We start from the raw sequence: 15,075 nt of genomic DNA on the forward strand, positions 1-15,075 counted from the left end.
TATGCCCATCCCACCTTGGAAAAGAAACACAAAGCCCAGGGATCACTTATGTGGAATCATTAGTTTCATATTTGTAAACCATCATCTCTCTCCTTCTCTCTCTCCCCAGTTACTTAGTGACATGGCCAATTGCTGAATTGCTATTCATGATTAACTCTCTTCCTCAAGGACAGTGATTATTCTGAACGCGGTGACAGTGCTCAAGGTAACACACAATTCAGATAAACCTTGAAATGTTGACCTATCATAAGCTCAGTGTAATTAAAAGGTGTGCCTATGCCTGAGCCAACTGTTTGAAACCTAATGTCTCTGAACTTACCCAGAACATCTGTGGGTTTTCTTTACAGGCCCATAGTTCAGGGCTGTTTTTATAAAGAACTAAACATCTGCATGAAATTAATGACAGCGAATAAGCTTGAGTTGATTTTTTAAATGAACTCTTAATAACAATTTCTGATTAAAAATTAGTAAGGAAAAGGCTTTCTATGCATGTACTGCTGGAGGATATAAGGAAAGTTCAAATACTTTAAGAGTAAACTGCTGCCCAGTTCTTGAAGTCTGAGTTTTGGCATGCAGTGATGTGTCTTGAAGAATTGTTCCTTCGAGTTATTCTGACCACAACTGTTTTCAGTACAATTGATTTTTATTATTAATGGGATCAGTACTCTTCGATATATAGTTCAATATAGAGAAAGAAAATGTGATGGGGAGTGGGGGAGGAAGAGAGAGAGAAATTCCTGCTGAAACTACTCTAGAATAGTCTTACCACCCTCCCTCCAAACATCTCTCCAGGATTCCAGCATGCATTTTAACTATTTACGTCTCACAGGGCACTCAGGGGCATTGCTAAGGGAACAAAAAGCAAAATTCTTACTCTGAGAGAATAGTTGATTCATCCAAGTTCAACAGTAAATCAGATTGAAATGGTTGAACTTGAACAAGGAAACATGCTTAAAAACCAGGAATGCATCTGTGTAAACTAACTGTATTTTGAAAAACGCCTGTCCAGGGGGTTGTGCTTTAAACTGTAGGAGTATCTATACCCATGCCATACAGTGGTAGGATGAAGAGTGAATGAGCAAATGGACCCGTGTTCTGAGAGAAAAGCTTGTCCAGGTGGTGACTATGGAGGTCATATAGCCATCAGGGCCTGGGCACAATGAAGTAAGCAGAGTAACAGTGACCAAATCATTCCATAATCCCCAATGTGTGTGCTCAGTTGCAACAATATTGTTATCTTTCTGGCTATTCTCGAAACTTGACAATACTGTTACTCATCTATAAAATGAAGATCGTAATACTTGCATGCTAGGGTTGTTGTGAGGATTGAAGGACTGTAGAGCTTAGCACCAGGCCTGGCATGCAGTAAACTCTCAACAGATGAATGCTATTATTATTGTTGCAGGCATCATTTTTTATACTTTAGTATTTAGCCATGAATTGATCATATTAGTAAAAGTGTATATTTGACCTCATCCTTTTCTTCCACACATCCAAAGAGCAGGTGTTGAATGCCTCCTACGTTCCAAGCACTGTGCTAGGCTGAGAGATTGAAATCCCAGGTAATCTGAGTCAGGTTAAGTGGATAGCTACAGAAGAACAAATACTGCGTGATTCCACTTATACAAGGGATCTAAAATAGTTACTTATAAAAAAGAAGGTAGAATGGCAGTTGCCAGGGACTACAGGGAGGGGAAATGGGGTGTTGATGTTCAACAGATACAAAGTTTCAACAGGTATAAAATTGAACACCTGCTGTTCAACAGGTATAAAGATGATTAAGTTCTAGAGATCTGCCTGTACAACATTGTGCCTATAGTTAACAATACTGTATAGTACACTTAAAATTTTATCAGGATGATAGATATAATGTCAAATGGTCTTACCATGATAAAATATTTTTTTTTAAAAAAGGTGAACAGTGTCAACTCACAACTTCAGAGGTCTTGCCGACCCAATTTCCAGGTAAAAATGGATTATCTGGCAAAAAGTAAATAAATAAAACTTTCAATGCAGCAAGCCTAAGTAAGGTCTCTCTCAACAGGATCCTGGTGTACTCCAGGTAAATGTGAGCCAAACAGCAATGTAAGCAGTCAGTCTCAGAGAACCAATATGCATCTAAAAGTCAGGAAAATAAAAACATGAACTCACATAATGGAAAAAGAGCCTCAGGCAACACTAAACCATTTGGACTGATGGTTAATTCTGTTGCCAAAGATCTCAGAACATGAAAGCAAGGCCCCAGCCCAGTCCTGGGTTCCATCATCGTGACCCACATCCACTCACTCTTCATACCCGTTCTGCACCAGGCTGTCCTGCAAGGAATGTTTGCCTCAAATCCATGTACATATGCAACCTTGCTAAGGCCTTCAAGTACATGTGGGTGGTCCAGATGACAAACCAGTGCCAGTGTTAGCTGTAATCTTAAGAAAAAAAAAATGTAGGACTAGCTTTTGTGCTATTTAATATTTGCAATTTTTTCCTTTAATCATTCTTTTTGATATCATTCCCTAAAACAGCTCAATTTTGTTCACAACAAAAAATCGCTATGTGCAATACCATGTTCTCCTTGTAATTATTCCTAACATGTTAGGATAATTTTTGCTGCTTTTATAACTGCGTTAGCCTTCTCAACCTCTTACTTTTATATTTTGAACACCGGTACAAATTTTAAATCTATTGGACCAATGCTAACCACAGTGTTGCATTAAAAATATTGGACTTTCCCTTCATATCCTCTTTGTTTGAATTATTGTTTGAGTTATAGCATATATTTTCAAATTTCATTCTGAAGTGGAATGTTACCAACAATGTTACCAACAATGAGAAGAATAAAATTTAATTGTGAATTGTGAGACTTTGTAAGTACTAGACAGTAAGTACCAGTACAGTAAGTAGCAAGTACTAAGCACTTTACGTGTATTATCTCATTTAATTGTTAGGACAATCTTATGAGGTGCTGGTATTATCATAGTCCATTTCACAGGTAGGAAACTGAGGCTGGGAGATGAGCAATTTGAGAAAAGTCACATAGCTTAGAAGAGACAAAACTCAGAATCTCATCTGTATAGCTAGACTCTTAAGTATTGCAGCATCTGCAGGAAATTTTATGTGCTATTTTATGCATGTGCTTTTATTCAAAATACTTTTCAGGCTGAAGTAGCCAGATGAAATCCATGCACAATGGAATAAAGGCTTTGGCACTTTTAAGCCCCTTTAAACATTCATTATTTTTTTCTTCCAATATATCCCCTTGCTGTTACCTGGTTTCCATTCAGTCACAGTCAGAGTGCAATAAAATGATACCGAAATAACACATGTAGCCACAGCAAACATTCAAAGGAAAACAGAACGATGTGAAAGCAAAAGGCCTTCCCCTTGTGGCGGCCACTGCCTGCTCAGCACTCTGGCTTGGCAACGATCAGCCACACACCGAAGAACTTCGTGTTTCCACCCACAGTGAAAATTTCCATCTCTAAAATGTTATTATGGGCTTCACAGAACAATCTGTGTAAGGTCATATTTGCATAAGTCAAGTGTTCCACAGTCTGTACAGCGTCTTTACCTCATGCAGGATTAAATCACCACTGTAATTGGACTGTAATTAACCCTCCAGTTTGCCCTAAATGCCAGCCAGCATTCGCTTAAGGAAAAGCAGCTGGAATACGGAAGCAGCAAGGCGGGGAGCTCAGCAACATCTTCAGCACTCAAAAGCCACCAGAGCTCAGACTCCATTCACAACAGAAAGATTCTTCTACTCACCAGCATCCTTTTATTTAATAAGTTAGTACAAACGGGGGGAAAGTCAGTATGTACGTTGGTGACAGGGAGGGTACTTCAAAGGACCACACATAGTGATATCAGTAGATGGCCATCAATGCAATGAAGACCTAGTTGTAGACTGAATGTCCCCCAAACTCAGTGAGGCTTAATTCCCACTGTAACTGCTGACGGAAATCCTATTGAAAAGGTGATTAGATTGTGAGGCCCATGCCACTGTGAATGGATTAGTCCCTTTGATGGTTTAATGGTGGTCATGGGCATGGTTCTGTGGGCTTTAAAAGGACAGCACATGAGAGTTTCTCTCTCTCTGCCCCACCATTCTTGCCTTATGACACCCTGCATTGCTGTAGAGTCACACCAGATGTGTTCCCTGGACTTCAGACTCCCCAGCCTCTGAATTGTAGGCAATAAATATTCTTTCTTTACAAGTTACCCAGTTTCAGATATTTCAACAGAAAAAAGACTAATACAACACCCTTTGGCCTGGTGGTTTCCAAATTGAATTTCCAGAAGTCCTGGTTTCCTGCTTCAGAGCTGCCTCAGGCATGAGAGAGAAAGGCCTAGTTAGTGGGACTACAGGTCTTCGATCCTTCCTTCGACTAGTGCAACTTCATTTTTATCTCTTAGGCATGCTGGAATTCCATGCATTCTTAGATTAGAAAGAATATCTGACATGAATATGAAGTCAGAATGTCTCTAATTCAGGACAACTTCCACCGTTTACTTACATGAGGATGGTAAGTAAGATTCAATACCTCGCCTGACAAGTCAAGGCTGAAAAGTGGTGAAATCTAGACTGGAACCCAAGTATTCAGATTTCTGGTCCAGTGCTCAGCCATCACACCTTGAGCCTTTGTCCGCCACTTCTTTTGCTTCTTTCTGCTCCCACCCTGGGACATCCATTGTTATTTTTTCCAATTTTGGTAAATGTATGAATGTATGAGGTACATGGGCGATTCCTGTTTCAGACCTTGAGAAAGTGAGCAGAACTATGCCTGTTTCCCCTGTGCAGATCAGGTCTAAGCACATGCACACTAGTCTATCTAGCCTAATTCCTTCAGTACTCGTATTGAATAGTGCTCTAGGCTTTACCAAGCAAATGCCCATAATTTGTCTCCTGGTAGAAATTAGCCCTTCAGCAAAAAAGATGGGAAATTATTTATCCTGCTAGCAATGTACAATTTTATAGTTAAGCCTTTGCAGATCACCCAATACAACTCTTTCCATCTACAAATAGAAAAACTGAGACCCAGAAATGTTAAATGATGTCAAAAAGTCATTAGTATCTAAGCCCAACTGAGACCAGATCAACTGATTCCTGTACCGATTCCTTTCCCACTACACACTCAAGCTGTGCAGTCAAATCTGGGGATTTCAGTGGGCCTTAATGATCTTTCAGACTTTGGTGGCCCTGCTCCCAGCTGCACACTTTACCTAGCACAGGAATATTCAGCAGCTCAAATCAAAGTTAATTGCTTAGTTGTCTGAGTACTTGTAAGTGCCTCTAGGGAGCTTGCTATACATTCTCATAAATCTTCCTGCTTTCCTTCATAGTGCCTAACACAATTGTGTGATTATGTTATTTATTTAAATGCATTTATTTGTTTGTTTATTTAATACTTTTCTCCTCCATGAAAATATAAATTCCATGAGAGCAATGGCTGGTTCTGTCTTATATAAGACTGTTATTCCCAGATCCTAGCACGATGTCTAGAACATTAACAAAAGTTGAATAGATAAGCAAATGAATGAATGAATGAATAACTGAGCAAATCTCACTACCATGAAAATACTCCTATTACTACACTTATTACATAGTGTTTAAACCATACATTCACATTCTGCCTCCCTTAATAAACTAGAAGCTCCCTGAGAGAAGTATCTGTTCCTTGGAGTGCTGGCCATACCTAGCTTTTGCCTTCTCAATGCAAAGAAGGCAGTTAATAAATATTTCTCAGGTAAATAAATTCACTTATCCATTCATTAATAAAATCTAATGATCCTGGACATAATAGGTTCTCAGACATGTGTACTTATTGCTTAAATGATTGATTGATTGATTGATTGATACAGCTCCAGAAAAATCATTTTTTAGGAGGCCAACGACCATCACAAAAACCTAGTGTTGAAATAAAACTCAGAAAAAAGTCTATTTGAAAAGTCATTCCTCTGACTTTGTTCTCCACTACTTACACCAGAAATATATGTACTTTGTGAGATAAGTTTGTACTCTTGTTCGGGATACTGTGAAAAAGGAAGCCATTTGGGAGCAGGTTAAAGCGAGCTTCCTCTATACATGTCACTTCAAGTTCATTTATTCATAACTTCAAGAACCAAAAGGGGGCCAAAGTTCAGGGTAACCACTTATGACTGCGAGCATCACAGCATGTAATAAAACAGTCACAGAGCTACTGTTCATTGAATTTGAGAAGGTCAGCTGAGTGTGGCTCAAGGCTAAGTGCCTAAGTGGATCGTGAGCAATGCCTTGGGTTTATCCGCACCTTTTCAGAACATCTTTGCAAAGCAGATGACAGCCATGGAAAATAGAGCATCACACACACACACATACACACTCTCTCTCGCACTCACATCTGTCTTTTCTACTAACATTGTGGCTTTACTTTTGAAATTCTACAAGGTCTATTCTACAAAATGGAGATGTAACAGAGACACTTTCTCAACAGCTACTGCGGAATGAAAAAGCAACAGGAGTTGGTCTTTGATCTTTCGACCATATTTCAGGAGGAATGAAATCTACGTGCTCTGCTTGGCAACTGGTGTGTATGTGAACACATAAGTGCATATATTCTAAATCTGCTGTTAACCATGTGCTCAGAGGAAACAAGGAGTCGATGTATAATCTATCACCTATTTCAAACACTTCATTTTCTGTAATCAGTCTTACTCTCTTCTTTCACCATACACCTTGCTAAAATAATATTTAAGCAGCTTTCCTTCCCTGTCTCTGCCCATCTATTGGTAAAGAAGTTAAAAAGCCATAAGCTCACTCACCAAGAGGGAAGAGAACACAGGCAGAATGGGCGTGACCCAGGAAGGAAGCCTTAGCTTTGGAGGATTTAAGCACCAGGTTCTCTTCTTTGGCTTTATCCAATTTAGCCCACAGTAAACACCTAATTGAGCTTGCAGAAATAAAGGGGAGAGAGAGAGATAATATGTAGGAGGAGAAAGCCAGAAAAGCTGTATCACTAAAACCACTCTGCTTAGGAAAGTAGCTCTCTTCCCCTACCAAAAATAATAATAATAATAAAGATGCGAAGAAGACCAAGACAGCAATGAGAGAGCAATAGCTCTCCACTTCACAAGGAAACGCAGTGCTGCTACTGTCCCCCACAGGGCTCCAGTGCTCCCCACGCTACAAGAGAGGGTAAGATCTGCAAACATAGCAAAACCCAGAAGCCACATTTTTAAAGCTGAGGGATCATGTTAGCGTCTGGCAGCAAGAGACGTGCTTGTAAGCTCACCTGGGGAATTGCTGGAGTATTCGAAGTCCTATATGAGCATCTTGTGAGGCCTGAGGAATCTCAGTAGATATATATATGTGCCTTTATAATACATTCAAAATTTAAATCACTATCAAATATATGTTAATTGAGATCTATAATCCACATGATCAAGTGCAGATTGCATTTTAACCAAATATATCAGCTGTCCGTTACTTACAGTACACTACATAAGTGTTTTAAACATGTTTCTTTTATATATTGAACATGACATATTATTGAATATTTAATAATGTAAATAATATAAATTTTATCTTAATAAATAATATATATTTATTTTAGTAATAAATAATATAAATAATAATATATGAATGTATTTGCACACATTCATATAAAAGAGCTCCCCCACCCCCTTTACTTCTAGTTGGATTAGATTAATTCGATTTCTGGCAACTCTAGACTTTCACGCCACTGCCATCAACCAAATAAGTCAGTTTAAAAGGCCTGTAAGTTGCAAAGGAAATTGTTGTCAAGAACTTTACGCACTTTCCTCTGAAGAAAAAAAGATGGGAGTCACCCTCAAGTTGGAGGCTGCAGGCTTCGTATAATGCGTAAATTTAAGGTTATTGATTTCAAGTTTAGTTACTTGTATTCTCCTGGTAACCAAGAGCATAAGAAGTGACAACCGACAGCAAAAGACAAGACCAAAGAAAGGAAACAGGACCACAATCCTGTGTCCTTAATTGGGGTGGATGGGCTGGGGCATTCCCCGACCCTGAGGGGACATGCACATGAGAACATGTCAGTTCACTGTGCGGCGTTCAACTAATGTCTCCCAGTCATAAAAAGGAGGCAAGGTGTGTTCTGTCTCTTCTGGTAATCCATGCAACACATAGACATGGCTCATTTAGAATTCCCATAATCTGGGCTGGCTGGTTGGCTCAGCTGGTGAAGTGCAGTGTTATAACAAATACCAAGGTCAAGGGTTCAGATTCCCGTACCAGCTGGCTACCAAAACAAACAAACAAGACAAAAGAACTCCCATAATTTTTAAATGTGTTCACCTAACCATTTCAAGGAATATCCCTCACAAAATCACAGGTTGGAGATCTAGAATGTCCAGCCAGGGTTAAACAGTAAGTCAAACATAAAGCCAAGATGAGACTCCAGGTTCTGATACCTGACCAAGAAATGCAAAGGAATTAGAGTTTGAGAACGTGACAGAACCTAAACAATATTTGCATCTCCAGCCTCACATTTTGCAGGTAAAATCATTCAGATCTTGAGAGATAAGTGACTTGCTCAAGGTCACAATTCAGGGACGAGTAGAACCAGGACAAGAACACAGCTCTCAAGGACGCTGGTATTATATGTTTTCCATCTAAACATGCTGCCTCTTTGCTAAGATAGGACTTACATCCCACAACTGAAAACTGTCATTCTATCTCCACCTCACAATAGGCATATTTGAAGTCGCTCCTGCTCCCGCTCACCTTCATTTGAGCAAAAGTCAAACAGGGAAACTGGCAGGATTATCTCACTATAAGCAAATGTGCAGCTTTCAATGAAGCTGTACAATACCTACTTGAAGTAGATATTTTAAGCAACTGCTGCCACATATGTTTCAACCTGAGAGATATAATGAAGAGAAATTATATCCTACCCTCAATCAATGGGAACAAGAGTTTCAAAGGAAATGGGAGACAAGTTTATGCACATCTACCTTTGCAGCTTATCAAACATTTAAGAACCCACTGTATGTGAGAACTCTGCCTACACTTCAAGTATGCCAAATCCTTAAATGCAAATAGCTCAGAGTCTCAAAAGGGTGACCTCTAGCCTTCTTACAGTGCCTGCGAAATTTAATAATTGGGGGGCTAACACCAAATCTCATTTATGGCTGCTTCAAATGAAAGAGATCACAGTTAATAAAAAGCCTGCAAATTAAAGTAACCTAGCAGTCTTAACCAGCAATTAAAATGACTCCTTTTTTTCTTTAAAAGGTGAAACCATATGCTGGAGCAGATTTTTTGTCATGTACAAGATAAATGAGCAGTCTGGCTCAGCGGGGAATAATTCTGGTTCATATTGAAGGATCAGTTTCAGTATCAAAATCTCATTCTCTCAACGTCAGGATCCTTGATACCAATTACCTGAAGACACTTGGGCTCAAGAGCCATCCCTGTGAAGATGCAGCACAAGGTATGTGTTGTCCTCAGTCCCCTGCACACAGCCAGAGTAGAAAAGGGAGAACTGAGGGTTCAATATCATCAGAGCTGGGTTCAGAGCCTAAATATCAACAAAAGCCTAAGCTGCGTCCTCCCCTCCTTGTATTTATGAGAGTGCCCAATGAAATTGTAGAGGTGTGCAGGCAGCAGGGAACAGGCTGGAAGAGAACGGTGCCTGGCCTCACCTAACCTAGACCAATGCCGATTTGACGCAGCCAGAGGATCCCTTAGAACAAGTTGGAAGGGACAAAATGGGCTCTGGGAAGTGCCAGTCATCATCTAGGAGGGAAGAAAGTAGTGGCCCAAGAAGCTGGACATAATGTACACATGATATTAATACAACAGCATTCAATACCTTGCAAGCTCAGCTGGTTGGAACTATTTTTCCCAAGTGCCTTGATGTGCCTCAATGTCGTCATTTGCCTGGGTGGAAAAGGGAGTGGAGATGGTGGCAGTGGCAAGCCTGATGGAAAGACAGAAAATGATTACTGATATCAGATGACAGGAAGAAAAGATAGGTAGAAAAACAGAAAAAAGATATACAAATAGATTAGATAGATAGATAACGGGAAATAGATGATAGATACAGTCATGTGTCACTTAACAATGATGATGCATTCTAAGAAATGCATCATGAGGCAATTTTGTCACTGTACAAGTATCACAGAGTGCACTTAACAAACCTAGATGGTAACACCTACTACCCACCTAGGCTATATGTTATATCACTCCTAGGCTACAAACATGTACAGCATTTTACTGTATCGAATACTGGAGGCAATTGTAACACAATGGTAAGTATTTGTGTATCTAAACATATCTAAATATAGAAAAGGTAATGCATCATACTGCGATATTACAATGGCTATGTCGCTAGGTGACAAGAATTTTTCAGCTCCTTTATAATCTTATGAGACCACCATTGTACATGCATCTGTCAAAGACCAAAAGGTCATTTTGCTACCTATGACTATAGATTGATAGATATAGATAGATTAGATAGAGATTAGAGAGATGGATGATAGAAATTTAGATATTGATTGGCTGATTTATATACATGTATTCATATCTAAATGGCAGTAGGGATGGGATGGGTACACGGTCGGACCAGCGAATGATCAGTAGGAAAGAAGATACAAAGACACACTCTTTAGGTATTGCTTTGTTCTGGTCACTGAACTTTGAGCTTCCTGTGCATCATTTCATGTAATCCTTACTGTGATGGGCACAGCTGTTTTGCCTATTTTACACATACAGAACCATGAACATGATTAATAACATTATCAGAGTTAGAGTTAAAACCAAGTCCTGTGTAACCACAAAACCCTTGGGTTTTCCACTACCCCACACTGCTTCTCATTCAAGGTTACACTAAAAATCTGAAGACACCATATTAGAGAATGTGATGCAAGCCATATAAACCCTCAAAGGTACTCAACCATTTAACACATGCATTCTACTGAACACCATGGTAAAAGGCCAAAGAACAAGTGACATGCCTACACCCGTCTGTACTTGATGGCAAGCAGGTGACAAGCACATCTGTCTCCTTTGGACTTTCACCACCTCTTTTCTTCTCATTGCCCGTAGTCCCCACAGCCCCACCTCCCAGACATTTTTTTCCACTCCAGTGTTTTTCACATTTTAATGTACAAACAGATTGCCTAGAATTTTGTTAAAATGCAGATTCTATTTCAGAAGGCCTAGGATCTGAGATTCAGCAGTTCTAACAAGCTCCCAGGTGATATCAATGCTTCTAGCCCAAAGAACACACTTTAGGTGTTTCACCTCCACTCCATACCCTATTGTTAGGGAAAATCATACCTTGTTAGACATTAAAGGATATTTAGCATTGTTCTCTGGGCATTAAAAACATTTAATACACATGATAATAAGAAATATGATCTGGACATGGGGGATTTGGGCTATATGTATATTTAAAGGAAGAGTACCTGTGAATTACAGAATTCTTCCCCGTCCCTCTGCAAATTACCCAGATGCAGTTTTATGTTAGTAAAAGCAAGAACTGCTCAATAAAATACAGATGCCATCTTGATACTATTTAAATATATATTCACTTCTTATGCATGATCTTTTACCCATTTAATTTTCTCTGACAGATTATTGAGGTCACTTTTTAAATGGGTTTCAATGTTTCTGAGGCTGCAGCTCATTATAAAAATGTTCACAGCAGATAGAATCTTGCTCCAGCACAGCACTATTTTCAAGCTGGCAGACACAGAAATCGGCATGTGATATTGTACCATAAACATTAATTTAACATTATGTGGAAGGTTGATTGATTAATAAATACATAAGCCAGGAAGCCTAATTTAACTCCTAATTCACTTTTTTTTATTTCACAGAGAGGGAAAAATTAATCTAGAAATGTTGATTGATGGAGCATTTTAGTCTCGTCTAGACAGCAATGGAAAATAAACCTAGGACTTTGTAAACTGCATCATTTGCAAAAAAAGCCTGATCAACAAATTTCATCCCAGTGATTGATGGTCAGAAAGGAAAGGCTACAGGGATCATGGAAGAGAAAAAATATATAATCATCTGAGGAAGCAGCTTACCATGCAGAGTGGATAAAGGGGAAAGAAGTAGTAAATATTTTCAGCTCAGAGGTGGACACAAATAAAAGAAAATACACTTGAAATTTTAAAAATTAATGAGCATTAGAGCATTCCAGTAGACTAGCAAATTAGAATTAGTACGTTGCATTCTTAAGAACGTACGGAATATAAATGTATCTTAGCTGTTGTGGGACCACTACAAAGACGGCATGAGGTAAAGAACCAACTCATACTCTTGCTGTGATTAAAAGGTCACATTTAGAACCAAATGTTCTATATCCAGAGTTAGATATTGTTGAATACTTTTTTAAAAACAAGGGACACAGACTCACTGCTCTCTTTTCGAAGAGGAGCAATTAAGCTGAGCAGGGAAATTTCTTATAAATTAGACCTGCGACTCCTTGCTGTGATTCTGTTTTTCCTTTCCAGCTCATATTTACCCAATGACACTCAAGGGCAAGTTCCAAGCCCAAAGCCTCAGAAAGCTGACATCAGAATCATCAATACTGTTAGTATTTACTGTGCTCATGAAAGGAAAATATGGAAGGAAGGAAAGAAGGTAACATTTGAGGACCTGTTATAGTAAGAACTGTTAAATGTTACACCAGAGACTCTGATTAAACAATCCTATCAACACTTTTATTAACCCCATTTTACAAATAAAGAAAACTAAAGATTAGGGATTTTAATAAAATTAGACAGTTTGTATGGATTGAATGTCCTCCCAAAACTCACTGAAGCTCGATCCCCATTGTAACAGCATTAACAGGGTGGGAAATCAGACTGTGGCAGTGTTGAAATGTGGGCACTTTAAGAGGTGATTGGATTGTGAGGACTATGCTCTCGTAAATGGATTGATCCATTCGTGGATTGATGGATGGGCTAATGGTTTAGTGGCTTGTCATGGGAGTGGCATTCATGGCTTTATAAGGAGAGCAAGTGAGCTTAGAAAGCTCCTGCCATCCTCGCCATGTAACACCTTACATTGCTGTAGAGAGTCGCCACCTAGAAGAAGCCCTCACCAGATGTGTTCCATGGACCTTGAACTTCCTAGCCTCCAAAACTGTAAGAAATAAATTTCATTTTCTTATAAATTACCCAGTTTCAGGTATTCTGTTAACAGAAAATGGACTAATACACCAGTGCTGCAACAGCTATTAGGTGGCAGAAGCTCATTTGCGTTGTACTCTGAAGTGCGATCTTTCTACAGAATGCATGAGAATGATCTACAGAGCCTATTAAAACAGATCGCTGGGCCCTATGCTCAGTATTTCTGATTTAGCTAGTGTATTACTTTCCTATTGCTGCTTTTATAATTACCACAAATTTAGTGGCTTAAAAAAACAAATTTGTTATCTTGTAGTTCTGTAGGTCAGAAGTCCAGGTACAGGACAGTTCCATTGGGTCATCTGCTTAGAGTCTCACAAGGCTGAAATTAAGGTGTCAGACTGGCTGTGTTCTTTTCTGAAGACTCTGGAGAAAAATCTGCTTCCAAGGTCATTTAGGCTGTTACCTGAATTCAGTTCCTTGCAGTGGTACAACTGCGGTCCCCATCTCCTTGCTGGCTGTTAGTCTATGGCTAGTCTTTGCTCCTAGAGGCTGCCCACATTCCTTGTCTTGCTTCCCATGTGGGCCCCCACAGCAAGGCCAGTCCCTCTCATACTTCAGATCTCTCTGACCTTCCCTCTTGCTTCCCCTCTTTGACTCCAGCCAGAGAAAGTTCTCCACCTTTCAGGATTTACTATGAATAGATTCGGCACACTGGATAATCAGGAATAATTTTTCTGTCTTCAAAGTCCATAAACCTTAATTATCTGTAAAGTTCCTTTTGCATGTAATATATTTACAGGATTCAGAGATTAGGGGGTGGACATCTTTGAGGGACCATTCCACCTGCTGTAGTCAACCTGGTCATGAGGCCCTTGAATTTGCATTTTAAAAGGCTTTCTAGGTGATGCTGATGCTGCTGGTCTGGGGACCACACTTTGAGAATGTCTGCTCTAGCTGTTTCTTGTTCAAGTGTGGACCATGGTCAGAATCACCTAGGAGGCTGTTAGAAATGCAGAATCTCAGGCCTCATGCCAGATGTACTGCAGCAAGAGGATACAGTTGAGTGAGATCCCCAGGTAACTAACGTACACATTAAAGTTTGAGAAACACTGCTCTACAACAGTTAAAACAGGAAAAAGTGATGTAGTAAGTTATCTTTCATTTATTCTCAAAATCTTTTGGAAAGGTACAGCTCCTCCTTTGTCCAGTTATTTTTCCCCTGGTGGAGAAAGTTATCGTACCTACGAAGTTGTACTTGTAAAGAATGCTTGCACTGTCTTTCTGAGTGGCTTAGGAAAATATCCCAGTGAACTCAGCTTACGCAATGTTGGGCAGGCTCAAATAATGGCGAGTTGAGCTGTCTTGATGGGGACATCCCCCCTTTGGTCACATCTGGGTTTGATGGGAACAGATTAGATTACAAATGATGCTCAGATGAGTTCTGGAAGGAACTACAGCACTGGCCATCATCCGTGATCAGAGGTAGGGCAAGTGTCATCAGCTACAGCATATTCTGCATTTACTTCACCATTAATAGGATTTCCTGAGGCCTGGAAAGAGATTCAGCAGAATCTAAGGGCCTCAAAGGAGAATGAAATGTCATTAACCCTTTTATGGGGAATGTTATTGGTTTTCTGTGAGTTACCATTAAAGGAAAGTGACTGCAGTTAGAATATATTGAAGGAGACTGCAGAATGATGCAAACAGCCTGGGACCAAGCACACAGATCAGTCCTATCTCTGCCTCAAAAATCCCTAAATGGAATTACTGGAACCTAATCATTAGGTACACAGAGAATAGTGGGATATGTTTTTTAAGATGTTAGACATTCACTGAAAATTAATTATCTCAAGCTCTCTTGCTTTTTCTTAATTTAAGCTGGGATAAGGAGAACAAAATGAAAATGGAAAGTTTGAGACTGATAATAAGAACATACAAGTACAGTTAAGTGCTGTTAAGTAACCTCCATGGTAA

General features: G+C 39.5%; 1 protein-coding gene across 3 annotated transcripts in view; it reads right to left on the bottom strand.

Annotated features, from left to right (window-relative positions):
• LOC134382523 (putative methyltransferase-like protein 21E) overlaps positions 1–15,075 on the bottom strand; it is a 123,092-nt gene that overhangs the window by 24,509 nt on the left and 83,508 nt on the right. For 2 of the 3 annotated variants that reach the window (XR_010024081.1, XM_063103132.1), the window contains exon 6: positions 9,828–9,935. Coding sequence is in view for 2 of the 3 variants with exons in the window: in XM_063103132.1 (XP_062959202.1) it covers positions 9,851–9,935 (85 nt within the window). In the remaining variant the exon portion in view is untranslated. Of the gene's footprint in view, positions 1–6,844; positions 6,924–9,827; positions 9,936–15,075 lie in introns of those variants that run through there. The other variant, XM_063103133.1, reaches the window with a different exon arrangement.

This window comes from Cynocephalus volans, chromosome 7 (assembly GCF_027409185.1).
Source record: "Cynocephalus volans isolate mCynVol1 chromosome 7, mCynVol1.pri, whole genome shotgun sequence".
Lineage (NCBI taxonomy): Eukaryota > Metazoa > Chordata > Mammalia > Dermoptera > Cynocephalidae > Cynocephalus > Cynocephalus volans.